General features: G+C 49.3%; 1 protein-coding gene across 3 annotated transcripts in view; it reads left to right on the top strand.

The window, feature by feature from the left end:
* The window catches only part of CAMKK1 (calcium/calmodulin dependent protein kinase kinase 1), a 60,521-nt gene that overhangs the window by 18,607 nt on the left and 15,599 nt on the right, over positions 1–26,315 (top strand). For all 3 annotated transcript variants that reach the window (XM_086475096.1, XM_086475094.1, XM_086475095.1), the window contains 8 exons: positions 1,455–1,506; positions 2,086–2,219; positions 2,817–2,853; positions 5,292–5,313; positions 7,257–7,345; positions 22,697–22,896; positions 23,581–23,634; positions 25,247–25,320. In XM_086475096.1, the coding sequence (XP_086331222.1) occupies positions 1,455–1,506; positions 2,086–2,219; positions 2,817–2,853; positions 5,292–5,313; positions 7,257–7,345; positions 22,697–22,896; positions 23,581–23,634; positions 25,247–25,320 (662 nt within the window). The remainder of the gene's footprint in view (positions 1–1,454; positions 1,507–2,085; positions 2,220–2,816; positions 2,854–5,291; positions 5,314–7,256; positions 7,346–22,696; positions 22,897–23,580; positions 23,635–25,246; positions 25,321–26,315) is intronic.

Genomic DNA, 26,315 nt, shown 5'->3' with positions numbered 1-26,315 from the left:
AGAGCTATGCAGTGTCTCTTCTCAATTACATGGGTGCAAATCCAGAGGATTGCACTAGATCAGTACCAAAATAACAATCCTTTCAGCGAGACGTGGACCTGGCTGCAGCGGGAGCACTGGCGGGAGGTGGGGATCCTGGGGCATGTGGCGGCATCGCTGCCAGGAAAAACAGCTTGGGAAAGAGCTCGACGAAATGGTTTCGGTGACTTGTTCCGGGTGTACGTGTTAAAAACAGGTAGTGTGCAGAGCCTTGCCTCCATGGTATTAATGTAAAATTCCTTGGCATTTGACTATGTCCTGCGGGAGTCCTTGGTTAGTTATATTTCACAGGGGTCACTCCAGTATGAATTACAGATTTGGATGCTTAATTAATAAGAGTAACAACCCATTCTAGGGGAAGGAGTGAGTGACCATTCCAGATCCTGGGGGCATAGACTGTTTTCCTAAGTAAATTGTACCATGAGCTGGTTTCTTATGAAATATTTATCTGTTGGGCCACTCAGGGCTGTTTGAGTGGCCCTCGGAAAGGTTATTAACGCACAGAGCAGATGGAGGTGCAGAGACTGTTTATTAAATTGAGATTGCCTTTTGCCATTATGCTAATGCCAATTTGATGGCAGAAGAAATTACCCTGATCCCCTCCCACATCTCAGCTGCCTAGGTTTGCACTGGTACAGCATATGATTGGGTACGAGAAGGGAGGGAAACTGTTGGGGAAAAAACCACTTGCTTCGCTGTGCTCCTGCACAGAGCTGGCTCCACCATTCCTGATGGTGCGGGGATGGATGCCTGCAAAGTATCTCGCTCATGATCTTGGGCATGGTGTTGGATCCCACTGCAGGTCCTCTGGATTGCTCTGGCAGCATGGCAGACATTTATGGGGCAAAAATAGTCTCTGAGAATACAAAAGGCTTCCCTAGGCAGCGCAGAGCTGGTGGAAGGACTGTGTCCTCACCCTGTTCCAGGTCTGTGATGTAGGTTGAAAGGGTCTTAGTCATATGGCTGTGATACTCCAGCTCTCTTCCTTCCTAGACACTCTGGCAAAGTATAGGTGGAACAGCCTGGAAGTGGCTCTGACTTGCAGCGTGGCCATAGCATCGTCTGAAACACCAAGTACATAAAGGTCAGTTAGAGGCACCCACCTCTTCACTGAAGCTCCTGCCCCAAATGCAGAAATTTGGCTTCTTTTTTTCTTATCCAACTTAAAATAAATCAAAACCATTTATTTTTTTCAGGGGAAAAAGATGAATGAAAGAAATGGTTAGCAGTGCCTTTAGGAAAGCCTGTGTCAGTGTGTGTGTGTGTGTGTGTTGTGGCTACCACTAACCAGGAGTCATCTTCTCTAGGTGGGGGAACAGACCTGAGCCAGTCCCTGATGGCCAGCATGCTCCTGGTTCACAGCAATGAGCACTTTGGCTCTTGTTCAGTTTTAACACTGTTTTTTCTTCCTTCAGGCTATGAAAGTCCTCTCCAAAAAGAAGCTCTTGAAGCAGTATGGATTTCCACGTGGGTATCTCACATTTAGAGGTCTGCCCGTTGTCCTCAGCCGGGCAATTCTCTGTAGAAACATTGCAAGGACTGTGGAACTTGGCCTCATTTGAAAGCTGCCCAAGTAGTAGGGGGCTGTTTAAAATGCAGTGAGTAGTGAAAGGGCAGGTACAACCACAGGGAAATTCAATGCACTTGGTAATTAGGTCCCTGGCTTTGATTTTGTCTTAGTCTCTTTGAAGTGCTGACTCTTCCATGTTCACTGTGTATGAAGCCTAATTAAGTGCTGGAAGTTAGGCAGGGTGGACCCTGCCCTCCCAGGGGCTCTTCTACCCCTCAGATGGCACCTGGCTCCAGTGGCAGGGCCATGGGCAACCTGGCAAACGGACCAGGCTGGGAAGCTGGGAAGAGCTGATCTGAATGGGGCTTGGAAATCTCCGGGTTTTGGGTGGAGACTGTAATGCTGTGAGATAACAAGGTAATGAGATCTTCCAGAATAGCTGGAGGCGTTCTGCAGAGGGGCGGGTGGCTGCTCGCTCCTGCGCGCCAGGCACTGCTGAAAAATTAGTGTTTCCTCACCTGTTATCACAATTGCAGGTCGGCCTCCTCCCAGAGGGTCGAAAGCATCTTCCGGAGAGCAGCCCAAAGCCATGGCACCACTGGACAGAGTCTATCAGGAAATAGCCATCTTGAAGAAACTGGACCATGTCAACATTGTCAAGCTGATAGAGGTGAGCTGCTTCTCCACCCTAAGCTACACTGAAACAAGTCTGGTTTGTATTGCAACAAAGGTATCTTTCTTCAACTGCTCTTACTTCAGCCAAAATTGGTTTAAAATAGTTGTTCAGAAATTGAGGCTGGTGATTCCAAGCAAGATCACACCAATTATGTATGACAAACTGACATGCTTATCCTGGGCTTTGGGCTGGTGCCTGAGAGAAGGCAGCTGGCTGTGCTGGTAGAAATAGCAGCCAGCTTTGACCAGTGAAAGTTGTGTGTAGACAAGCCTGGGAAGGTGCACAAGTGCAAGGCTCTGGTGCCATTTTCAATATTAGCTGAGGTCAGATTAGGACAAGCAGTGCCTTTATTTGGAGAGACAGCTTACCAATAGAGGTGGAAGACTGGATTTTTCTGGACACAGGAAAATCTGTGTCCTTCAAAGCCTCTCTCTGCAGAAATCTCATTCAGAACAGTAATTTTCAGTGCTCTGCAGCTCAGCACAGTGTACAGGGAGCAGTAAAACATTACTTGATTAAAAATATCTTTTTTTTTCCCTGCTATTTTTCTCTTTCCCCCCTTTCCCCTTACCTCTGTCTTATCAATTATAGGTCCTTGATGATCCTGCAGAAGACAACTTGTACATGGGTATGTGAGTCATTATATGCTAAGAGAACCATCTGGGCTTAGCCCTGCAGATACAAGTAGCGTGGTCCAGGCCTCCAGGTTAATACCAGGAGGAAACTTGTACCAATTTCAGCAGACTTATTTTTTTCTGAAAAGTTAAACGCCTGTAAAGGCAGCTGGGCTGGAAGGGCCCCTTGCAGTAGCGTAAGGCAGTTTTGTGTCTTAGTACAGCTATGCACATCTCCTGGCCATGGGGACACTAAAAAGACATGACAGTGACTCTGCCCTCCCCTGGGCATGTCAGTTCCAGTCCTAGAGCCAGGAGAGAAGGGGAGGGTGCAGGAGGGTTTCTCGTCCTCCTGCTATGAGGTTGGTCTCTCCAGACTCCTCCTGTAGGCTGTGGATAGTGGCTCTGGAAAGCAGTCTTCTCTCGGAGTGTTCCCTCTGACCCCTGCAGAGACACTGACCATCTTGCTGAGCCTTGGGACCTCCTAAGACAGCACCACTCCTGCCTTTGGCCTCTGAGCCCAGACCCTGCTGTGGGGAGCTCAGATGGGAGGCCGTAGCTGACTCTGCCTTTATGCAGAGGGTGAGGAATTTCCACCCATTTTGTCTTCTCTCCCCCAAACCTTGGAAGTTCCAGCCACAGCCTAACCGCAACCTGAAGGGACAGGCCTGGAAGGCACTGAGGTGCCCTCTGAGCTGGGCCAGAGGAGGAGGATGTCTGATCCTATTACATGTCTTCTTCCCCATAACGTTTCCTGATAAAACAGCTTCAAAGGCTGCTTCTCATCAAATAATTATGGGATGTTTTTGAAGCTGCCTGTGAAAGGGGGTTCTGCCTAGCAAATGAAGCTATCTGCCTTTGAAAGGCCACTTCTCCCTTTCGGCAGGGGCCCCAGTGGCACTCTGGCAGCAGCGAAAAGCGGCAGCCAAGGCAGATGCACGTGTGATGGGGAGGGCGGCTGAGGCTGTTGTTGAAAGGCCTGAACTCCTGGGGATGGAGAGAAGGGGAGAGATGAGGTAGCAAGCTTTTTTTGTTGAATGAAAATAAATGCATGAGGAAGTTGAAAAAGCTAAAGAAAAAAAGAAAAAAAAAAGGCAAAACCTCCAAAAAACCAAACCCAAGCTCTGTGGAGCGAGATAACAGTCCCAGAAATAACAGCAATAGCAGCAGGGCAAGTGGGAAATCTCTTGGTCCCATTGGGGGTCCTGGGGAGGTTGCACTGGTCCCTGGGCAGTGACCAGTGGCTGTGCCCGTGTTCCCATACCCTGTCACCTCTTTGCACCCCTTTGCTCTCCCTGGATTCCCATGAGTGGTTCAGGCAGAACAATGCAGGCAAATCAAGCTCCTGCCTCTGCAGTTCCCTTGGTAGCAAGGAGAAGCTGTGGGTGCTCAGCGCTGCTCAGGGTTGAGCCTTCTGCAAGAGGGTTTCCTCCCTCCTGCTGCTGACCTAGCTGATGATAATGGCACCTTTTTGCTTCCAAAAATGCCCCCCACTACAAAGCAGAACTAGAGAAAGTGAAGTTTGCTCTTTGCTAACTACTCCTGGCATTAATTACTGCTGTGAGCACTCTGTGTGCTCATTGGGAAGAAGGCAGGGGGTGGAGGGTGCTGATAGAAATTGAGCAACCTGCAGTGGCCCAAGATGGCTGAATAACGAACTGCTGCCACAAGCTGCAGCTGCTTCAGCCTGGAGAGCAAGACCAGCCAACGCAGGCCGGTGTGTTGTGATTGTACCTTCAGCTGGTCTAACGTGGCAGCTGTAAGCAGGGCTGCCTGGTGCTTTGGGGAGCGTGATCTGCTCGGGTTTCTAGGGAGGTGCAAGAAATCCATTAGTAATTCATGAGGACAGAGCTCTCCTGCTAGATAAAGGCAGATCCTTCTCCTGTTTGCAGATGAGGTCAGATACAGGATCAGAACAACATGTTGCCTCTAACCCCCTAATCAGACACACAAACTCATGTGCTCTACAAACCTCAGCTCACACCAACAAACCCTCTCCAATTGCTGCTGCCAGGGAGCATTTATCTCTGACAGCCGTGTAGCTGTGCTGCTGATTGACACAGCAGAAACGGAGCAACATGTTCTTACAGCATCTTGCTCAGTATCAGCGATTTAGCAGAAATACCACACCAAACACCCTCCCTGGAGTTACTGAATAAGATGGGCCTCAAATCAGCAAGGGCTGACACGGGGTGCAGCAGCAATGTAGTGGCTAAATTAGCACCTGCTGTCTCCCTGCCTGCGGCTGGCGGGAGGTGGGGATATTTGTCTTTGCTGAAGAGATGATTATTTTCATTTTGCATCCTCTGGTGTCTTTGTCATGGGTGAGGGAAGACAAGTGAGTGGAGATAAATTGACTTTGCAGGTATGGGAATGGATGTGGTTTCGTAGGTGCTAATAAGCCCAGTCCCCTCTTCTGATTCATTCATGGTTTGATTTCCTTTTCTTGCAGTGTTTGACCTCCTGAGGAAAGGGTAAGTAGCCTTCCTGGGATCCCTTGTGTTGAAAGTTTTGGCCATTAGCTTCCTAGATAAGATGGAGGTTTGATGTGTACAGTGGGGCAAACCACTGTCTGCAGGCAGGTGTAGAGGAGGCAAAATCCAGCTGTAGTTGCCTTTGCACTGTTACAGCCTGGAATGATGTGGTGAGTAGTGATGGGCTGGGAGGACATGTCCTGGTGTCAGGCTTTGATCCAGAAAACGAATTTGATGCCAATTCCCCATCAGGTGCCTGAAAGAAAAGGTTTTAATAGGAATACTCAGCCGGGATAACAGCCACAGTGTGGCTTCCTCTGGCACAAGGGATGTGTGGTTGCATCAACATTTACTTGCCACTTGGTGCCTTACTTTGCCGCTAGCACTAACATATTGTGGGATGCTGTTTTGTTGGCACACTTTTCCATAGCGGGAGAAGCGATAAGGTGGCGGGAGACTCCTCATTGGTTTTTGCTACACCTGGGCTGATTCTGCAGCTCTGCAGAGTTGCAGTGAGATCAGGAGAGCTGTGCCTAGGATGTGGGACATTCCCAACGGGCTTATTTTTTTTTCTGGCCCCATGAACAAGCCCCTTGCAGGCTGCCAGCTCCAGTGGGTTGCTGGTGAGAGGCTCCCTGGTCTCCCTGGTGACCAGGCTGATGACTATCCTGTAGGAGAGAGGGAGGAAAAAAAACCCTCTTGTAATCAGCTGTGGCCAGGGAATGTGCATGGCCGAGTGCAGCCTGTCTGCCTCTAGCAGAAGGCAATTAGACTCCATTAGTGGCTCTGCCAGTCCTGCCACTCACATTATTTCTCCCTGGTTTCAGCAGCAGCAAAGTGTGCATGAAGAGGGAGGGAAGGCAGTGGCAGAAAAATGCAAATGGGAAACGAAGGTCATCAATCAAATGGGCAGCAAGGGAGAAGAGAGAAATTGTTGCAGGAAGGATTTGCTGCTGGGGGCTGAGGGGAAGAACCACAGAGCCTGGTTTTGGCACTGGGCTGTTCTCCACCAGGGTTTGGCTTGCAAGGATGGTGCCTCAGGAGCACTCGTATCCAGCTCGAGTCAGTGGGTGCATGTCCAAATGCAAGGTCAAGCTGCCAAGCACAAGCAGGATTAACCCCCAGTGCACTGAAGTCCTTAGCTCCTGCCACTCATCCGCTGCGGAACAGAAGATGCTGACTCTGACTGGCTCTTACAGCCTCTTTGCCCGCAGCTTTCAGCAGGCTCAGGCAGAAGAGGGGCTTTTAGAGGATACTGTGCACCTCTCGGCAGTGGCGGCATACAAAGGAAAGGAGAGGAGAAGCTGACAAGGTAACCTTGGCTGTTCAGGGCTGAATGGCTGAGTTCTGGTGGTGGCTGAACTCTGAACAGCTAAATAGGTTTTCAAAGCAGGTTAGCACAAAGCACTGGAAATATTCCCACTTAACCTTTGAGCCAGTGGTTCATGTCTAGATTCTGCCTTGGTTTAGACTAACTGCATGCTGATGCTGCTTCAGGACTGAGCCCCAGCAGGCATGACAGCCAGTGCACAGCAACGAACACTCTGTCCCTGCTCCTGCCTGGTGCCTCCTGGTGATGCTGGTGCTCACAGCCACAAGCAGCTTTAGCAAGAAACCAAAGGCCAGATCCAGTTTTGTTCTTCCGCTACGCTTTTCCCATTAGGACTCTGTGTGCCTTATTCTGTGCAGAAAACAGCAGTTAGTCCTGATGTCTCGGGGACTGTGCAAAGCCACCCCTTATCGCTAGCTGAGCTCACTAACCTGGGCATTGCCACATCCAGAAAGGATGGCTACGCCTCCATCCTGTGTCACAGCACCCAGAACCTCTGGGGAGCCTGGCCCTCAATGCTGGGGACATGGTGATGGAGAACATGAAACTCCTCCAGCAAGGAGTGTTACTGCCATTCTGCCAAGTACTTAGTTACTCTCCCTCTTCCTAATAGGCCTGTCATGGAGGTCCCAAGTGACCAGCCCTTCAGCGAGGAGCAGGCTCGGCTCTACTTCCGAGACATCGTCTTGGGCATTGAGTACTGTGAGTACCGCCGGCGCTGACGGCAGCTTTGCGGGGCGCGTGCGTCGGCCTCCTGCTCAGCTGGGGAGGAGCCTCTCCACTCTGGTGGGCTGTTGGTTGAGCGAGCAAGGTCCCCTCTAATTGCATGTGATGGGGTGGTGGCCCCGCTCAGCTCGGACTTACCCAGGCAGTATCACAGACACTGGGAGCAGGCATCCTAGAAAGGACATTAGGAAAATAGCGGCTTCCTTTTTAGTTCTGTTTATCTCTTTTTGGAGGGCATCTTTGAAGGCAATAGCAGAGCCAGAAAATGGGTGTTTGCAGTGACAAGGACTGCATCAGCTTCAGCTGGAATAAATTCCTGGCTCTAGCTTAGCAGGGCAAGCACTGGCCATGGGGAGAGCTGGTGAGTGGCACAGGGAGGGTGTCCGTCCTTGTCCTCTCCTCCCGCAGCATCAGTCTGAGTGACTCCTCATCAGTCAGGGATGCGGGATGACGAGAGCCCAGTGCTGCTGTGCCCTCCCAGGGAGGGGCTGACTCAAGTGAGTTCCCAGGCTCTGTCTGGAGACTCCAACAGCAGGGTTCCTCTCGGTAGCCTATTGGAATATCATCACCTTTTTTTAGTAAGTGTTCTCCTGAGGTGGCTGAGGCCAGATTCTTTGCTGAGGGCCTGTCCTGAAGAGTACAAGGAGGCCATGATAGGTCTGTAAATGACAGCAGGGATTTTTCTGGCCCCATTGTAATTGATGTGTCCTTGCTGGAATGAACCTGGCAGGGGTGGGAGAAGAGGGGTCCTTGGTTTGACGACAGTGGTCTGTGCTGGCATCTTGTGAGCGTGGGCCCAGAGGAGCAGCGAGGGCTGGCTGGTGTTTCCCCCTGTGGACTCTCAGCAGAGCTGTCGTGTCCGTGTAACCTCTTGCTCCCCTCAGCGGGGAACGTGAGGCTGTCAGATGGTGCGTTTTCCTCACTGCTGATCTGTAGACCTTGTGCTGCAGGCTTTGTGGCTGGGCTGCTTCTGACCTGTGCCAGCAGTGGGAGGATACCCGTGAAGTTGCTGGTTTCTTTCTTTTCTGTAAGACAGACCTCTGAGAGTAGCAAACACAGTAGGGCTGGGCTTTTATGGGTGCAGGACACGTCTGTACCGTGGAGGGGGGTGTGGGTCAGAGAGCCTGGTGCTTTGGTGTGGTGCTGGTAGCTGGTATTACTCCCATGCTGCGTCTGTATTACACTGCACATTCGCGCTCCTCCTGAACCTCCTATGAGCATTGTCACCAAGTCAGAAGGCACAACTCCAGTCCCCTGTTGCTCCACTCACCTTAGATCCCTGCCTTTATCCTCAGCTCTGCTGCTTGCATTGGAGCAGTTCATGCACAGGGTGCTGGCAGGGACTCCTGTAGCATGGTCTCATATGCAAGAGGTCCCCACGAGTCAGCTGGTCTGCAATTACTGCTTCTGAACCAGATGGGCACGTTGTCAAACTGTTGGCGAGCTGCGTTTGCCTCTGCCTGTTTGATTCTGCTGTCTTCCTTGTAGACAGCCTTCTGCAGAGTTTAGTGATCTCATTGTTGACTCCTTTCTCTGCACACTGACACAGTGAAGAATTGACCATAGTTGGATGGCTGAATATGAGGAGGAAGAGTCAGTACAGCTTTTGCAGAGGCAATTCATGCCTCGCAGATCTATCAGTTTTCCAGAGAAGACAACAAACATGTAGATAAGATGACCCTGTTACTATATTGCTAAACAGCTTTTGGTTAGATCCATTAACAGTAGCTCATGAAGAAGCTCGTAAGCCTCTTTGGTTGGATGGCCTTTTGTGGATTAATAACTAGACATCAGGAAAGTAGGAATACAGCTTTCCCAATGGAGAAGAGTCACTAGTGCAGTTAAACAGGAATCCATAATGTAGCCTAGGCTGGTCAATATATTCCTAAGTGACCAGCAAAAGGGTAGAGAACAATAAGAGAGATTGGTGATGACATCTAGTTATTCAGGATAGTCCTTCTTAGAACTGACTGCGAAGACTGGCAGGAAGATGCCATGATAGCAAGTGATGGCAGGATAAAATGGCAGATAAAAATTCATGGTGCTGACTGCAGGGTAGTACATCGGGGAGAAACAACACTAAAAATATGTACGTCGTGACAGGCTCGAAATGAGCTGTTCTCACTCGGGCTTCATTCTGGATAGTTCTCTTGAAAATGCCAGCCCATTAGTTAGTGGCATTCAACAAAGCTAACAAGATTTGGGGAATTATTGGGAAAGAAATAGAGAACAGAAATGTCACTATACAGTTACTTAGATCTGTAAGAGCTCTTAGGTACAGGCAAGGAGTATCTTGAATATTTTGTGTTTGTTGGCTCAGCCTGTTTTACAAACAGCTCTCTAGAACTGAAAAATGCCCAAGAAGGCTGATCAGGATGGTCCTGGAAGAACAGAGATGGAACCAAAGCTCTTAAGATTTGAAAATTATCATGGGAAGCGGTGTTATAACAGAGGCTTATAAAATACTGTCAGGGAAGTGATGAAATCTTCTCTGTCTCTGAAAACACGAGAACTAAGGGGCAGCAAAAAAAAATAAGCAGGTAGCCAGTTTAAACCAGAAGGAATTGCTCTTTCATATAGCATGTGATTAAACTGTGAAATTCAGTGTTGGAGGAGATAGGTGCCAGAACTAGAGGGGCTTCAAGTGATTAGACAAGCCTGTAGAAAGACAGAGCACCAAGGACAATGAAATACGAGGATAGAGGCAGTTTGCCATCGGGCTGCCTAAAGCAGGGAGTGTGGGTACTGGAGGTGTTACATCTCTGTGCCTGATGCTTTTCCCCAAGCTGTTGACCCTGGCAGGAGATGGGGTGCTGGGGTAGGTGGGCTTTTGGTTTGGCTCCTCTTCCGTCCTCATCTCTCCTCCAGCAGCTTGTCCACATTGTCCTTGAGGTTATCCCTGTGCTGACCTGACGGCAGAGGTAGCTGCGCTGTGCCAGGCTCTCTTGAGAGTGATCTGGGTTAGCTTGGCATGGCAACCTTTTATAAACCTGGCTTATTCTGGCAGCACAAGCGCAGGGTTTTGGTGGCCAATCTGAAGGCAGGGCAGCAAGCAGAGGGAGGGACAGGGATGTTTGAGCAAGTGATCATCGAATGAGCAGTGCAAAGCGTGAAAGGTCAGGTGTGTGTAAGCAGGGCTGTGTCACCCTCCCTGTTTAGTCCAAGGTGAGGCTTTTCCACCTGTTTCAACCTTAGGAAATAAATACCTGCTTCTTTCACAAACCAGAGGGAATAGTTTCAAATGTGCTTTGAAAAAGCCAACACGTAGCTGCTCAAAGCTCAAAACCAAAAAGTAACGTTCCATGCTGACATAGTGCTTTGAGCCACATCTGCCTTAATTTCATCGATCTCTGGTGGCTCCTGCAAGCTCAGCAGCTCCTTGGAGCCAGAGCAAGCCCTTCACTTCTACAGGGCTTTTGTTGAGACTCAGCTGGTTTCAGACACTTGCAAAGAACAAGTCTCTGAGTGTGATGGACCATGCTGAGAGAGAGGAAGGTGGTTTGCAGTGTCCTGGTCCATCTCCACATTGAAATGCAACGCTGCCTCATTTTCTTGTCTGAAACCAGCGGGTGAAAATAAAATCAATGTTTGCAAGTCTGACAGTCCAGGAGCTTCCAGATGCTGCCCAAATCAGTCAGGTTAACCCAGAAAGTCCACAGAAATGTATGTAAGAAGGAGAAGCTCAAGACTGTTTTTCCAATAGAATTTGAAGGGCAAAGACTGCAGCTTTTTGTATTCTCATTAGCATTCATATTATAGCAGAACCTGTATGCCTCAGCTGGGAGATCCACCTGTGCTGGATGCTGCTGGCATAACAGTTCCTGCTCAGAGGAAACTTTGAGTTATGGTAGTAAAAAAAAATAAAATAGTAAAGTGTGGGTAGCCCTAGGCAGAGGGAGTGAAACTGAGCAATAAATTATAAGATGCCCGAGCACTCCCAGCAGCAGGAACAATAGGATACTTTATTTTGGGCTATTGAGTAACCACTTATTAGCAAATGAAAGTTAAAAATGGTGTTCTCTCAGAACTGCTGGGTAAATGTGTGCTAATTATTATGTAATTAAGAGGAAAGGCGCACCGTTTGTGCATGCTGGAGGAAAAGTGTTGCCAGGCAATGTAGGGATTGCAAGGTAATTTTAGTGTAAGCGTACATAATTGTTATGTAATTTGGTAGACTCAATAGCTGTGCAGCTGCTTGAAACTCACAGTCGCCACAGCAGCAAATGCATCATTGCTGGTTGGGTTTTATTAAATTAGAAGTTGCAAACTGGATTGCTGTGGAGCCTGCAAGGTGTTAATCCAGGCCAGTGCGCTGCCCTTGGCGCAGACGGTCTGTGGTGAGCGGGAAAGGGCTGCAGGAGATGTGGGCTGACCTTTTAAACTACCGGTGGTGGCACATGGTCCACGGCCACTGTGTGTCTGTGAGGACTGGGCTTCACTGGTTATTCATGCTGCTTGCCTGGGGTGGAGGCCTCCTGCAAGAGGGCTGGCTCTAGGGAGAAATGTTTGAAGAGAGGCAGTGGTCAGTGTGATGAGAGCAGAAGCATCCCATGCCGGGTGGGAAGCCTGGCTTAGGCACGGTGGGAAGCAGGGACAGATGCCCTGGAGAGCAGAGCGCTCTCCCATCCAGGCAATGGCCCAGCGCTGCCTCGTTTTGTCAGCTGGGCTTCTGGTTTAGTTCGTTTAACACCGGGAAGTGCCCTTTATGTGCACGGTCCCAGCCTCATTCACTGAGCAGTGAAGAGACAGAGGCAGATTCAAGGTCTGAGAGAGCGTGAGATCTGCCCATGGTAAAGTATCCTTTCCTCGGCCCCTGAACTGCTGGGAAAATCATTTGAGCTTAAGTGTGGTAGTATTACTGGTTCACGTGTTCTGTTTTCATATGCCTGTCTTAGTCTGTGCCACAGAGCTCGGGTCTATGTCAGGGGTTATTTCAGCACACGTGAACTTTAGTTCCCATCCTGGTGAAATGGACCCTATGAAGGAAAGTGCTTTTGCTCCTGCTTGCAAGGCTTCCCCAGAACTGACAGCACTGCACACACCCCCTCGTGAACCAGGGAGACAGGCTGTCGTCTGTGTGTTGTAAGTACCACTGGAGTGGTAATTTCAGAATGCACTTAAGTGCTTTGGATGGAAAGGGTTTGCTGGATTATTTGTGTCATTAACTAAAGCATGTGCTTAAGCGTCTGTGAATTGGCGATATGTGCAATTACCTCCCTTTCCACTTGTAACTTCCCTCTAGTAGCGCTTATCTGGGGTTGTTTAAGCTTCAGTCTCCCTTCTGGTAAGGCAAACATTGCTTTCCCAATGATACTCAGCAGAAATAGATGTGCTGGATAGCAAATAGTCACTAAAGGAGTGAGCAGCCAGGGCAGGAGTCAGTCCTGAAGCTGGGAGGTGAGTATGGTGCTCCCCTGAAGAGCCAGGCAGCTGCAGGTCAGCCTGGGTGCCTCGCGGCCAGCACCCACCAGCAGTGCTGGCCAGGTGGGCGTCCAGCCGTGCAGCTTGCAGTGTGCCTTCCAGCACCCCGAGATCGGTGGCCCAGGCATGTCTTCAGCCAAAGGTTGTGTCTTTGTATTTAATGGCCGCTGATATTGTTCCATTCACTTGTCCAATCCCTTTCTAAACTTGTGTAAATCTTCAACACCTGCTACCTCCTCTTCGCATACTGTGGGGAGCAGTTCTCATTTGAGATTGAGTCTGATCCTGAAGGTTTCAGCTGATGCCAGCAGTGACTTGGGAACAACCATGCCCTCTCTGTGCCACCCCTGGTTTATAGAACTGTGTCACATCTTCATGGGTGGCTTTTCAAGGCTGCAGAGTTCTCATCTGTGCCAAGTGTCCTTCCACCCCTTTGACTGTCCATTAGAAAAAGCTAGCGGTCCTGGAGCCCCCCAAACCCTGTTAACTGGCAGCACAACAGTATTTCAGAGTTGTCTTCTACAGTAAATGTGGCTGAAAATACTTACTGCAGGAGTTGACGTATGCCTCCCCCAACAAAGCTGACAGGTTTGCTGGACAAAGACAGATACTCTGCCGGTTTACTTCAGATATCCTGGGTATGGTGACACCTGAATATAGGTTTGACTTCTTGAGGGCAGTAAAACTTCCTTCTGCATTGACTCAGTGGTGACTTATACTTAATAACTGCACAGTAAATGAGTTTGAGTGAAGGTGAATTTGGTGTTGTGCCAGTTTGCTTTGGCAGATGAACAGTGGAAACCAGTACTAGGTGAAGTGTGTAATGGGAGGATTTTCCTCCAGTGTCAGGCTGCTGTCTGCTGGCCAGAAATGTTTTCCTTGTCAGGAGCAGATGTTTGGTCCAACACAAGGAGCAGATACCTTAAACTGTTCCCCAGTGGAAAGAGACATATGTGGGAGCTGCAGGAGAAGTTGTGAGGGAGAAGCATACTTGGTCAAAAGACATGAGGAATGTGCCAGGCAGCTATCCCGGTTTGGTTTTAGGGCTGGGACACAAGGAGCTTTGTTGGTAAGAGCCTAACTAAGGAATAAGAATGAGCAAACGGAAGGTCTGTCTAAGCAGGTAGCCTGGCTGTGACGCTAGCCAGGAGCAGCCCCTTGGCACAGAACACGCACGCGAGCTTGACCCGGGGGAAAACCCTGCTGACTTACACAGTCAGGGTGAAGCACAGCGACTGTCCCTTTTGCTGTTTAGCTGCAAGCTCAGTATTTTATCCAGGTCACGAGAAGCTGAAACAGTTGCTGTCAGTGTGACTGAAAGGAAGAAAAAACCCATTATTTCCTGCGTTCTTTGTAGAAAATGCACAATTTCCCTCATGCGACTGTGTCTAGGGAAACTACGGGTGGCAATTCTGGTCCCCTCTGCAGAGGAAGGCTTGTCTCATCTGAGCTGTTGGGTTGCAGGGTGGGTCATGACATGCAGCTGAAGCTTTTGGGAAGTTACTGTTCCAGCAGCAATTCTCTGCAAGGCACCTGTACGAATGCCTGCGGTGCTCTGGAGCCCTGCACGCTAAGCCTGGAGCAATAACAAAGTGCCTGATGTGCAGATCAAAGGTGGCTTTTCTGAGATAAGACTTAATCTACTTGATCATCAATATGTGAATATAACTTCCATTATCTTAAAAGGAAATTTAAGCAAATAAATCAACAGCTGAGTCAACACAGGCTTGTCTCTTCTGAAGAGTAACTACTGCAGCGTAAGCCTGAAGTAGGTGCACTGAAACATCGGTGGTGTAGATGGGTTTGATCTGGTTTGGCTTTTGGCAGAGGTGGGTTCCTCAGACCTCATGTTGGCATGGGCCAGCAGAGTCTGATAGAGCTGCTGCATGCTCTGCTGTGATTCCCAGCAAGCTACTTGATCCATCAGTGCCTCCATTCCCATGTGGGAAATGGGGACCTGCTCCTTCTTTGCTCATGCCTGGGCAAGTTTGGAGCGCCTTAAAACGGAGCCACCATTGAGGTAAGGGCTCTTGACTGCAGCCACAGCTGCAAGGTGCTGGGTGTTGTAAATGGCACCACCAGGAGAAGAGGGGCTGGCTTGTGTTCTGTCATGTGCAGACCAGCTCTGCTTATAGATTACTAAAAAAAAAAAAAAAGAACCAAAAGAAAATGTCCCTTTCACATAGCTGCAAGTGTTGCTGATACTGATTGATGAGGACTTCATATAAGTGTGAGAGTAATTAGCTGGTGGAGCAGATCTGAGATGTGCTACAGCCCCTTAAGAAGGATCAGGCACTTTGTTTTTTGTGGTTGGTTGATGCCGTTATGTAAGTGACTGTGCTTGGTCAGAAGCAGCCGATAGCACGGGCTGTGCAGGTTGTTTTCGCAGAACTTGCTGCACGCGCCCTACTCCCCGCTTGCCCAGCAGTCCCTTGAACCTTGACACGTGTGTAGCTGTGGCAGGAGTCTCTGCATGTCTGCTGTGACTGGTGGTACGTGGCGTGCTCATGGGGGTTGGAGCACAGGTGTGGAAGGGGAGCCTTTGGCAAGGCTGCCTCTCCTTCCCCTTCGCCATTGCTTCCCACCTGCAGTATCCCATACCTATCCCTTCTGCCAGGAGCGTGACGGTCCGCTGGGTGCTGAAGATAGAGCACAAAGGAAGCTGGACTTTTCCAAAGGGCTTGGCAGGGCTGGGTGTTGGGATCCCTCTTTGTCAAACCTGGGCTTAAGCAACATATTCAAGTGTCAGAGGTTTGATGGATGCAGCATGAGACTGGCAAAACAGTGAACAGAGCTGAGAAAATCAGAGCTGGATCCTCACCCCAGCCACTACACGAAACCCCTGTGATGAGCTGAGCATGGGAGGGAAGGGGTTCCCCTTGCACAGCTCACAACATCCGTGTCCTCCGGCTCGTTCTCGATGGAGCGTTGCAGAGAACAGCCTTCTGTTTTAAAGCTCTGGGTGGTGGTGCAGCAGTTTCCTTGGGAGGGTGTTAAACCGTTTCTTTGCTAGAGGGGTGATGTGAGAGTAATACTAAGCAGACTCTGCAGTAGCACCGTATGGATTGCTTTTGTCCTTGAATGGGATTCTGTTTTTAATTCAGCATTGGCCTCAGTAAATAGCAGGATGTGTCAGTGCATTGTAAAGTTTTATATGTATAATTCTTAAATGAGCTTTTAGCAAATTGGTATTGACCTGATGGAGCTCCAAGGTTTCCAGAAGGGAATGCAGTGAAAGGCACCTTTTTTAAAAGAAACAAGGAACAATCTGTCTCTTTCTAGCTCCTCTGTCTCTGCTCCCTCTTGGTCTTCACTGGCTGTTAATCTAGGCAGGCAGTTCCCAGGTGTTTGCTTCTGAATGAAAAGGAAAGCTTATTTAGTCTGTGAATAGCCTGTGGGATGAGTTGCATGTTGTGAAAAAAGCTGGCTTGTCCCACTGAAGGCAGCCAAGAGACTGGACAGCAAGAAATGATGTGCTCAGTGGGGCTTTGCTAACGAGCAGTGATGGAGCAGGGAGGCAGAGCGGCAGCAGAGCTGCGGAGAGCCCAGGCAGGGCTGTGTGCTGCACACAGACAGAAGCCAGCTGGCCCAGCAGCAGAGATCCTCCCCCAAATCTGCCCCTATCTACTGTGCCACAGGCACTGAAGATTCACCCCTTCCTCAACGCTGCTTTGCAGTACAAGTGCTGCAGGATCTCCAAGCCATGGCACAGTTTATGGCCGTGGTGCTCCAGGACCTCGGTCCTGCCCCATACCTTCCCAAGCAGCTGGGGCAGAGCGGAGCGGTGAGATCCTCCTGGAGGCAAGGTGTGCGCTAACAGCAGCGATGATACTTGGAGCACCAACTTTCTCCATCATCACTGAAGTCATTTGGCTCTATCACAAGCTTAGTTCTGCAGGGCTGCTGACCCCCTGTTCAGAGGCACGTAAGCCTATGTTTTCTTTTAATACCAGTCCCACGTCACCTGCTGGCTTTTCACAGAGATGATGTTCAGCATGTGCCAAAGTGGTGTCCTAGACAGGCATGTTTTGTGACCTGGAAGTACAAACTAGCTGCTTATTGCCTGGACAGTCAGCGCCCAGCGTGTTTATGGGCTTGGAGGCATCTGGATGGCCAGAGTACCCCCAGGCACCTGTGACAGCCTCTTGGCATTAAAGGCACTCTGTCCTGTTGTCTAGGGCCAAGGATGAGAAACCATGCTTGTGGTGCTGATGAAACTATGGGAGAAGTGGGTGCAGACCGCCTGAAATTGTTGAAAGGATGTGAGTTACCCAGGTGTGCTGCTGGAGAGGCTTTTGGAGAATCCTGGAACAAGGTCTGCCGTAAGGACCAGCTGCAAGTTCAAGGGCAGTTTTTCATGAAGCTGCGGGTTCTTTTTTCTGGCCCTGTTGGGAAGGTGTGAAAGCGGCAGCGGGCAGCCCCAGCATGGCACACCCCACATCCCCATTGCCCTGAGAAACTCTGGATTACTGTTTTGTATGTAAACACCCAAACTATTCTATTGTATCCATGCTGCTAATACCAACTGGGTTAAAATACATCGCAACTGGGAAACAAAACAAAGCATGGAAAAGCCAGATTTTCAAGGAGACCTTTTATTTTGGGTAGTTCTTTCATATGGGCTCAAATTTGAACACCCACGTATGGGTTCATCCCAGCTGCTATAGGCAGTAGGTGCAGCATAACTGCTAGAGGCTGTGTCTGAAATCAAGAGTGAGGGAGGAAGATGGTCCTTTCCCAACTGTTGCTCACACCCTGAGTGCTCTGAATCCTCTTCTGAGGTTGTATCTCTCCACTACATAGCATCAGCCTTCAACAGGCTTTTCTTAGGTCCCCCAAGTCAGAGACAGTCTAGACTTCCAGGCACGATTTGCCTTGTTTCTGAGCACCCTGGGGCTCTAGGATTTGACTAAATCAAACTTTGGATGTCAGGCTTTCTAACATGAGGTGTGGTGAAAATGTAATACATGTGCCCTCACCTGCCATGCCTGCTTCATTCATGGGCTGGCTGTGAGGCTTAGCAAACAGGTATTTCTAATGCGATGTGGGGTCTTTGTCTAGACGATGCTCTAGAAATCCATGGGATTGTTATTCACATGCAAATAGGCCTGAAATAGTGTTACCTTTCCACAGAATTGAAGGATGGGTCTAATAAAACAATTTAACAGAGCGCTGCAGAATCAGACTTTCTCCTAAGGGCTCTGTAATATCTTACATTGTTTCATTTTCATTATGAAGAGGTATTGATCTAGTCTTTGAATCAGGTCTGTCAGCACAGAGAGTGCAGAGCATCTTGCAGCCAAGGGAGGATGTTCCAGTGCGCTGCTGACTTCTGCTTTAAGAGCAAAATCCTTTCCAGGCAAAAGCAACTCGTGGAACTGTTTTGTCAGTTTGCCAAAGCGGCTTCAGTGAAGTGCTCTGCTTTGGCCAGCTCAGCATTGATTTTAACCTGGAGGGATGCAGACAGGTACATTTGCGTGGAAGCAGTGCTTTTGGGCTGTTGATGTCCCCCTTGTGTGTCACACATGGGGCCTGGGAGGGGAGCGCTGATGGGATAGTCCTTCCCAAGGCTGTGTGCCTCCAGCAGGCACGTTCCCGTAGCTGGATGGGGTGGGTCTGAGGGCAGTCTCAGTAAGGCTGATGCCTGCCTGCTTTGTGACTGTTTCTGTAATGTTGGAAGCAAAAAATCCAGTGCCTTGCTGTGGCCAGTCCCTTTGAGCAGGACAGAGTAGCTGCCAAGTTCCCTCAAAGGCATAGACTCATCTTAGGGGTCCCAGCTCCCCATGAAGGGAACTAAGGGGATGTTATGGTTTGGTTTAAAAGAAGAATAGTCCCCAAACCCTCATGGAGCAAGTTTAGGTGCAGCAATTACAGATAGTTATTTTGGTTGTGTTCCTTTAAAGCACATTTGAGGTTTTTATTCAGATGTTGAAAGTGCTTTTCCTTCCTTCTCTCCTGTGCCTGACACAGCCCAGCTCCTGTTTGCTAGCGGCTGTAACACAATGTGTCCTTAATCCCAAGGACAGGATGAGAGTTTTGTTTCTGGGATCTCTGGTCCTGGCTTCCAGTGGCATTGAATAGCAATCCTAATGAAGGTGCCTTTCCTACCTGCTGCTCTTACATCTGCAGGGGGAAGAAACTCGTTCCAGATGCTTCATGCTGGTGAAAATAGAGGGTTAATTTGTGCTGGTGATTGTGTTTGACTGTGGCTGTCACCTGCTGCCCTTGGGTGGCTCTGGGTGTGTGCTGCTTGTGCTGTTGTCCCTTCTGCACAGTCATTAGCAGTCTGGAGGGTATCATTAGTGGTAGGCTTTTATTTCTGAGATGCTTAGCTCTCCCTCTGGAGTTCTGCAGGAATAACACCATCTTTTCCTCTGTGGGCTGTGCTGGAAATGCAGATCACACTGGTTTAACAAGCACCTTTATTGCAAGGCAGCTCCGTCCCTGGGCTCCTTTCACGGTGTGTGGCAGCGATGCCTGTGTCGCTGCAGGCATGTCCTGCCGCTTGCCCAGTCAGCCTTTGGCCAGCCCTGCTGAATTCATTGTTCCCTGCCCTTCTCCCTGCGGTGAGTTGTCTGCAAGACATCTGGACTTGCAGCAGAAGTTGGTGGGTTGGAAAGTTTTTCTGAGCTTAATGGTGTTGATGTCCTGCAGATGAACAGTCCTGCTTCTGCTGCTCTCAAACAAGCCAGATTTTTTTCTGTTGCCTACAAGTGGACTTGGGAATGACTTTGAGGGAATCCTTCACTCTTCTTTCTGCAGCCCTGTATTGTACTGAACTGTACCGGTGGCAAGGCACAGCGCAGGAGAGGATAAGACCGTGCATTTTGAAGCCTGAAGCTGTTTTAGGTAGCTGTGCTGGGGAGGGTGCCCACAGCAGCCTGCAGACTGGGACTTTAAGAACTGCGTTTCTTCAGAGCAAAAAAAGGGATTTCAGGTTGCCTTCATCAGGTTAGCAGCTCCACACCAAATCATTTCTTGGCAAATGTGAGCTCTTGCTCTTACGATTTTTATAGCCATGATGGAGCGTTGTCCATTTACACCAGCTGGTGCTCGGTGCACAATTCCTGTCCCCCATCCTTCTCCTTTCATGGCTATTGCCTCTGCACGAGGCAGCTGGGTAGGGGAAGGGATTTGCAGACAGCAGAAAGCTTTTGAGCCAGCTGGCCCAAGGCTTTCATTGCTGTCACCCAAACAGCATGGCAGAGCAGCACAGCGCGTGGGTCGGACACTGCTCCCAGCACCACCGCTCCTGACCTGGCCAGCCGCTTCCCCTCGGTGCCCATCTCCTTCCCATCCCAGTCTGTTGTTGCTGACGCTGTGTGCGAGGTTTGCAGGAGTGCCTGGCTGACCCTGTGTTGCGAAGCCCTGGGACATGTCAGGGTCACTTCTGAAAGCGCAGCCTGTGCTCCTCTGCCCCGCGGGCACTTCTGCTAACGTTCCCCTCTGAGCAGTGAGGTCAGACCGTCACTAACACTAATGTCAGGCACGTGGATGTTATGGTCTGGGAGGTGCAAATGTTTGTTGACCCTAGTGTTTGATGGCTTTAATGTTTGCAAAGGCTGTGTTTTTTATTTCTTTGTTCAACTTCCATATTGCTTCTGTACCTAACAGCCAGCAGGGCCCAGACCTGCTGGGTGCCAGGCTGAGAAGGGGCACTGAACAAACACAGAGCATCTGGAAGACAACCCACGTTTTTCCTCTACTTTTATTAGATTGTGCAAAGGCAAGGGATGTGTTTTACAGGATAGTTATTTGATATGGGAATTTGTCTGTGGTTTAGTTTTGGTTTGTGTGTTTTGTTTGGGTTTTTTTAAAATTTTTTTTTTACTTCTCTGTTCTGAAGAAATAAAAAGCCTGGAGTACCTGCTTGCCTAGTGTAAGTCCCTCAATCGCCAGGGATGTACTTGTATGGCCCACATATACCTATGGCCTGTAATTATTTCTTAGAGGCGTTGAGAATCTTAGCCCTGTGGTATCACCCAGGATACCAGGGACCTGCCTGAAAGGCAGCTCATCTCCTGAAGGGAAACTTCACTCCCCCTTCCTCAGTTGTTTTTTTTGCTCTCCCTGTATTACCATAATGAAATGTCAGCTTGCCACCAGCTTTGCTGTGGAGCAGATGTCTCCTCGTAATTACTGTTGTTGCAGGGTTTTCAGTGTTTATCCTGACTGTCTAGCTGGGCTGTTACCGCGCTAACTGGCTCACATCAGTGTGGCCACGCAGTTGCTGCACATCTGGAAGAAGATGTAAGCACTGGTGCTCTCCAAGTTTTTGTCTGCTGGGTCTCCGGATCAGTTCTTTAATGTGCCGAGGACAGCATCCCCCAGCAGTGCTTTAAATAAGGAGATGTCATTGCAGAAAAACTGTGTGCAAGTGTGACTTCCCCCCGCCAGACGTGGCCTGCTGAAGAGCAGAACAGTTACGTGAAGTTTGTTCTTTCTTGGTCCTAAAACACAAACTGGGATGCTCTGTAGGGCAGGCTGCCTTTGTGGCAGTGTGTTGACCAGGTTTGTAAAGCAGGAAAGGGTTAGACCAGCATTTTCCCCCACCCAGTTGCATATTTCCTAGGAGGTATGAAAAGTGCTCATGGGGAGGTATAAAACCAAACGTGCTCCATTTGCAAGAAGGAAATGTGAAAATGGTGGTTAGGGCTGGGGGAGGAGGGAGGCTGAGGGGTCCGGTTCCCCTGGGAAGGGCAGTAAAGACTTAGAGGGTTTCCTCCATTTGGCAAAGTCTCTTGGGTTTTCTACAGTTCTCCTTTTGGGGTCATTCCATGTTCTGAAAGATGTTTTTTTTGTTTTAAAATTTGTTCTCCAAGGTCCCAAGAAGTCGGCTACTTTCCTACAATTCCCTGCTTCACTCAGTGGCCCAGAAACTGCTTTCTTGCAACTGCAGTATTGTTTCCCAGATAGCTTGTAATGAGAGGGATTTTTTTTTGTTATTGTTGTTTTCAGTACATCTCAGCCTCCAAGCTCTTTGCAAGGGTTTCTTCTGTTTTTGATGTACAAGCACTTCAGCTGGTGCCCACAGTTGGCCTTGTGGAGCCAGGACAGAGCTGGAGTCTTTGCTGCAGCCTCGTGTAGTGAAGGGTGATGCATGGGAACAGCCTTTGCTCTGAAGGGCTGCGTGGCAGAGGTTTGGCCATGGCTCTGAGTGCAAGAGCGGTTGGAGTGGCTGGCAGCGGTGTGCAGTGGTGGGGATTTGGGTGATGCAAAACAAGTTGAGGTTGTTTCTCTATTTGGAGGCTCTATTGTGAAGCATGGCTAGAGAGCAAGTGCTTTTTGGGGGTGCTGGCCCCAACCAGCTGGTGATTGCTCCGTAGTCAGAGGCACCTTTTGAGTTGGAAGTACCCACTGATTTCTAAGCTGTTGGCTGGACTTGGCGCTCAGCTGCTGGTTACCTAAATATTTCCTCTGGGCCTGTTTCATTCTAACTCTGGTTCTGCCCTTTTTGATTAGCTTTATGGCACTGCAGTTTCAAAATAAATAAATTAAAAACGAGCCTCTTTATTTGGATCCCATAAACCTCTAACACAGCAAGTGGCCCAACCCATCACCTGGTCTGACGAGGCCAAGCAGATCTGCAGGATTTGAGTGGTTTCCTTCTCTAACAGCTCTGCTCAGTCCTGCTGGTTGGGCTCCTTCTGGGTTTGTGTCTGTTCTTTGCATAATTACAGGTGACAGATGTACTTCTGAGTGTTGTACTCCGGTGTACGTCCCAGTGAGGCACTGAAAATGAATGGCTATAGGAAATGGCACTTCTACCACATCATATTGCATATCTGGCAGCAGCTTTGACTGGGGTGTCTAAGCTGGCACCTTTTATTTTGATTCTCCTGGAAAGGTTTCCCCTGGGTGTGTTGGCTGCCATGGCAGCCCATGCTCCTGTTTTTGGGTTTTTAGTGCACTACCAGAAGATCGTTCATCGGGACATCAAGCCTTCCAACTTGCTCTTAGGAGATGATGGGCACGTCAAAATCGCTGATTTTGGAGTCAGCAATCAGTTTGAAGGGAATGATGCCCAGCTTTCCAGCACAGCGGGGACACCAGCCTTCATGGCACCGGAGGCCATTTCAGACACTGGCAAAAGTTTCAGTGGAAAGGTAGGTCTTTGCTCACAGCTGATGCCTCTTGGGACCCCCGGCATGGCCCAAAGGGCAGCACCACTTCCTTTGTGTGAACCCAGGGATTGTGGTGCAAATTAGGGTTGTTGAGTAAAACTGAAGCTCTAATTCTGTGTTCGATCCAGGCAAAACTCACATTGGTTGTTCCGTGCAGTGGGCAGACAGACTTAGCTGTGGATCCCTGCCCAGCCAGGAGCCATGTTAGAGCCCTTTCCCTGCCCAAAGGGAAGGGAGGAAACTCTTGATTTCCTTTCAAAATAATCAAGAGGCACAGGGGGCTGCTGGACACCAAGGTCCCAGATTAATCCCCTGAAAGCGAGTGGTGCTGTGAAGCACTGGGATGCAGATGTGGGGGTAGGGAAGACTTTTGAAGTTCAGCTCCTTGTTGTTCAGCCCTGAGGGGCGTCATCTCCTGTAAGAAGGGGCTGCTTGCTGGTCAGTGTGCCCCACAGTAAGGTCCAGGGTGGCAGTGGCCCAGCACAGTCCTCATTCCCCAGGCATGCTACAGATGCCTTTAGGAGCTCAGCTTCAAAGAGACTGCACATGAAATAGATGATGTTAAATGCATACAAATAATGTTCTGTGAGTCAGTGGGAAAATCCAGCTCATTCAGATCATCTCTGTGTTGCATCTCATTTACTGCCTGCGCTTGCTTTCTTTCAGGCACTTGATGTATGGGCCATGGGAATTACCCTGTACTGCTTTGTTTACGGGAAGGTAAGCTGGCTTTCAGGCTCTGGAGCCCTGCATGGGAGCGTCTGCCCGCCTGGCTTTTGACTCATTCCTTTCCAAATAAAGGCAGATATTAGAAACAAAGACCTACCTTCTGCAAGCTCCTGTTTTCCCAAATTGCCCTGCTGGCACTGTGATCTGTGCAAAGAATGGTTTCTAGAGTTGGGCCATGTACTCAGAGCAGTTGCTTGTGCTACAAACCCGAAGCAGCATCAGTAGCACCAAGAACGGTTTGCCGAGTGGTTGTCCCTATTACCTGTATTTAGAAACAGGCCAGCTAGAGCATGGAGAGAGGCGTAGGTTTGATCCGAGCCACTGCAGCACTTTAGCAATCCACATTACAGAAAGCTCTGTCTGCCAGAGCTGAGCTGGGCCAGATGGAGGGCACTTTGGCAGAGCCAGTTCTTCAGAGCTGCCTTCTGCAAACTCCATGTCCTGTCATGGCTTTTCCCTCTCTTGTGGCCAGAAGCCCCTTGTCCCACCCATGCTGTCCTAGGGTGAGCAGCACAGCAGGTACATGTGGTCTGTGCACGCAGGTACGTTGCCTGAACCTCGTGTCCAAGCACAGACCACTGCAGATCCCACCACACAGGCATAAGGCATCCAGCTCGGGGGTAAGAAGTGGCTGGGGGAGATGGCAGAGGCAGAACTATCTCCATTGCTGGTGTGATATTGCTGACCTAAGACAGGATGGAAAATATTCTCTGACCTGTGTCTAAAATGATGTCTCATTTAGGCCAAACCCTCAAGTGAAAGTGATTCTGGTTATACCAGAATTTATGTTGTGATATTACTTCCCTTTGTGGCAAGTAGTGGAGGAAAGAAAGAGGGAATATAAAGCCACACGCAAGGGTATGTTTGTCTGTTCCATATGACCCTCTATGGCAATATTGTACACTTTGTACCTATCTTTTATTTCATAATTTAATCTGATCAGGCAGGCCAAGACAGGGCCTGCCCACAGCCCACTAAACCCAGCGTACCTGCTCCTTCAGTTTTGATGCAGATGTTCGCAGGGCTTGTGAATATGCTGCTGCTGCATCCCACACAGTATTCACTGCAGCTCAGTTAACCGCCTGCCAGTCCTGCCTGCCCTGCCAGGTGGGAAGAGTCAGAATCTAGGCCTAAATAAATCCAGTGTAAAAAGCTGTGCTGAAGAAAAATACGCCTAGTATACAGATACCTGAATTTAAAGTGGAAACCCAAGTGTTTTAATAGTAATACCTAACTCCAAATGATGCTTGTCACAGTGAGTCCTGAGACTGATGATACAAGCCAGCTGGTCTCGGCATCTAAATTTTGCAGGTAGAGGTAGAGCAGAGGAAAGGAAAAGGAGCTGTTCATGGTCACCTGGTAGGCTGGATGGAGTGGGGTGTCCCAGTCCAGTTGTGTATTCCCTAGATCCCTCTGCTGTTGTTCTGCTTTTTTTTAAATAAGGAGCAAGTGAATTCAGTGTGTGTGGGGAGATTTTATTTGTTTCCATCTCTGTGTAAAATTGAAAGAGTGCAAACAGAGTATACTTCTGTTACGTGAATGACAAATACCTAAGTGGTGCCAGGATCTCTGACAACTGGAAAATCTTTTGTTTGCTTTACAGTGCCCTTTTATAGATGAATATATTCTGGGCCTTCATAACAGGATCAAGAACAAGCCTGTGGAGTTCCCAGAAGAGTAAGTAAACTTTACTCAGCTACTGTAAAATAAAGTTCAGTTTTCAGTGTTGTTCACTGTGCAGCACAAATGCTAGTAGGTCACCCTGGAGGGACAGACAAGGGCAGACGAGGTGCTTTGCATTCTCCTGGGTCCTTCCTGTGGGTTTTGTGCAGATGTCGTTGAAATATTACAGCTGCCTCTGCTGCTCCTGTGTCCATGTAGTGCAGACAAGGGGGACTAAAGGAAATGGCTCTTGGAATCCTTGGAAGCGGATGGGTTTCCGTATGGGTTGAGGGGCTTCTGCCCCAGATACTTGACCCTGGAGATGCTGGAAGCATGGCTTGGTTGGGGTTCTGTGTTTCTCCCATGTGGTAGTCACCAGAATGATTCAATGTATTGGTTTTCAAAAGCAATGTGGTTTGTGGACCTTCATTTCTACGTAAGCACACGCTGCTTCCATGGACTTACCTTGGAGCTGGGGGAAGTGTCTCATGGAAGGAGGTTTGTCTTGAGGTATACAAGCACAGCTTGGTGCACCCCCGCTCCTCTGCCTCCTCCAACACACTCCAAGAAAATAAGGGTTTGACTTGTGTGCTGGCAGACTGGGGCTACTTATGAAAAAACCAGAAATTAATTTACCTATTTGATATTGAGAGGCTGCCCCCCACCCTGCTTTGGTCAGTGAAGGAAACCCATGTTGGCCATGGTCAGAGCTGCATGGTGGAGACTGCTGGGCTGTGTTAGGTGAGATGGCTGGCTGCACAGTCACAGTGCGTCCTTCAGCCCACAGCAGTGCCCTCAGTGGCACTGGGGGAACAAGCCAAGGCCGCTCACATGCCGTTTGAGCAGTGGGAAGTTCAGTGTGGAGGCACTGAGCAATGAGTGTTTGTGGTCTTGTCAGAGGAACTTGACAGGAGATGACTATACTCGGTATGTTCTCAGCCTCTGCCACTGGCCCACCATGCCTTTCCCTTCGTGTATTGGCCATTCCTTGGCATTTCCTCCATCTTCAG

The sequence above is a fragment of the Leptosomus discolor genome, chromosome 18 (assembly GCF_034619465.1).
Source record: "Leptosomus discolor isolate bLepDis1 chromosome 18, bLepDis1.hap2, whole genome shotgun sequence".
In the NCBI taxonomy this organism is placed as follows: Eukaryota; Metazoa; Chordata; class Aves; order Leptosomiformes; family Leptosomidae; genus Leptosomus; species Leptosomus discolor.
The sequence above is the reverse complement of the archived record's forward strand: the minus strand, read 5'-3'. Positions and strand labels throughout refer to the sequence as shown.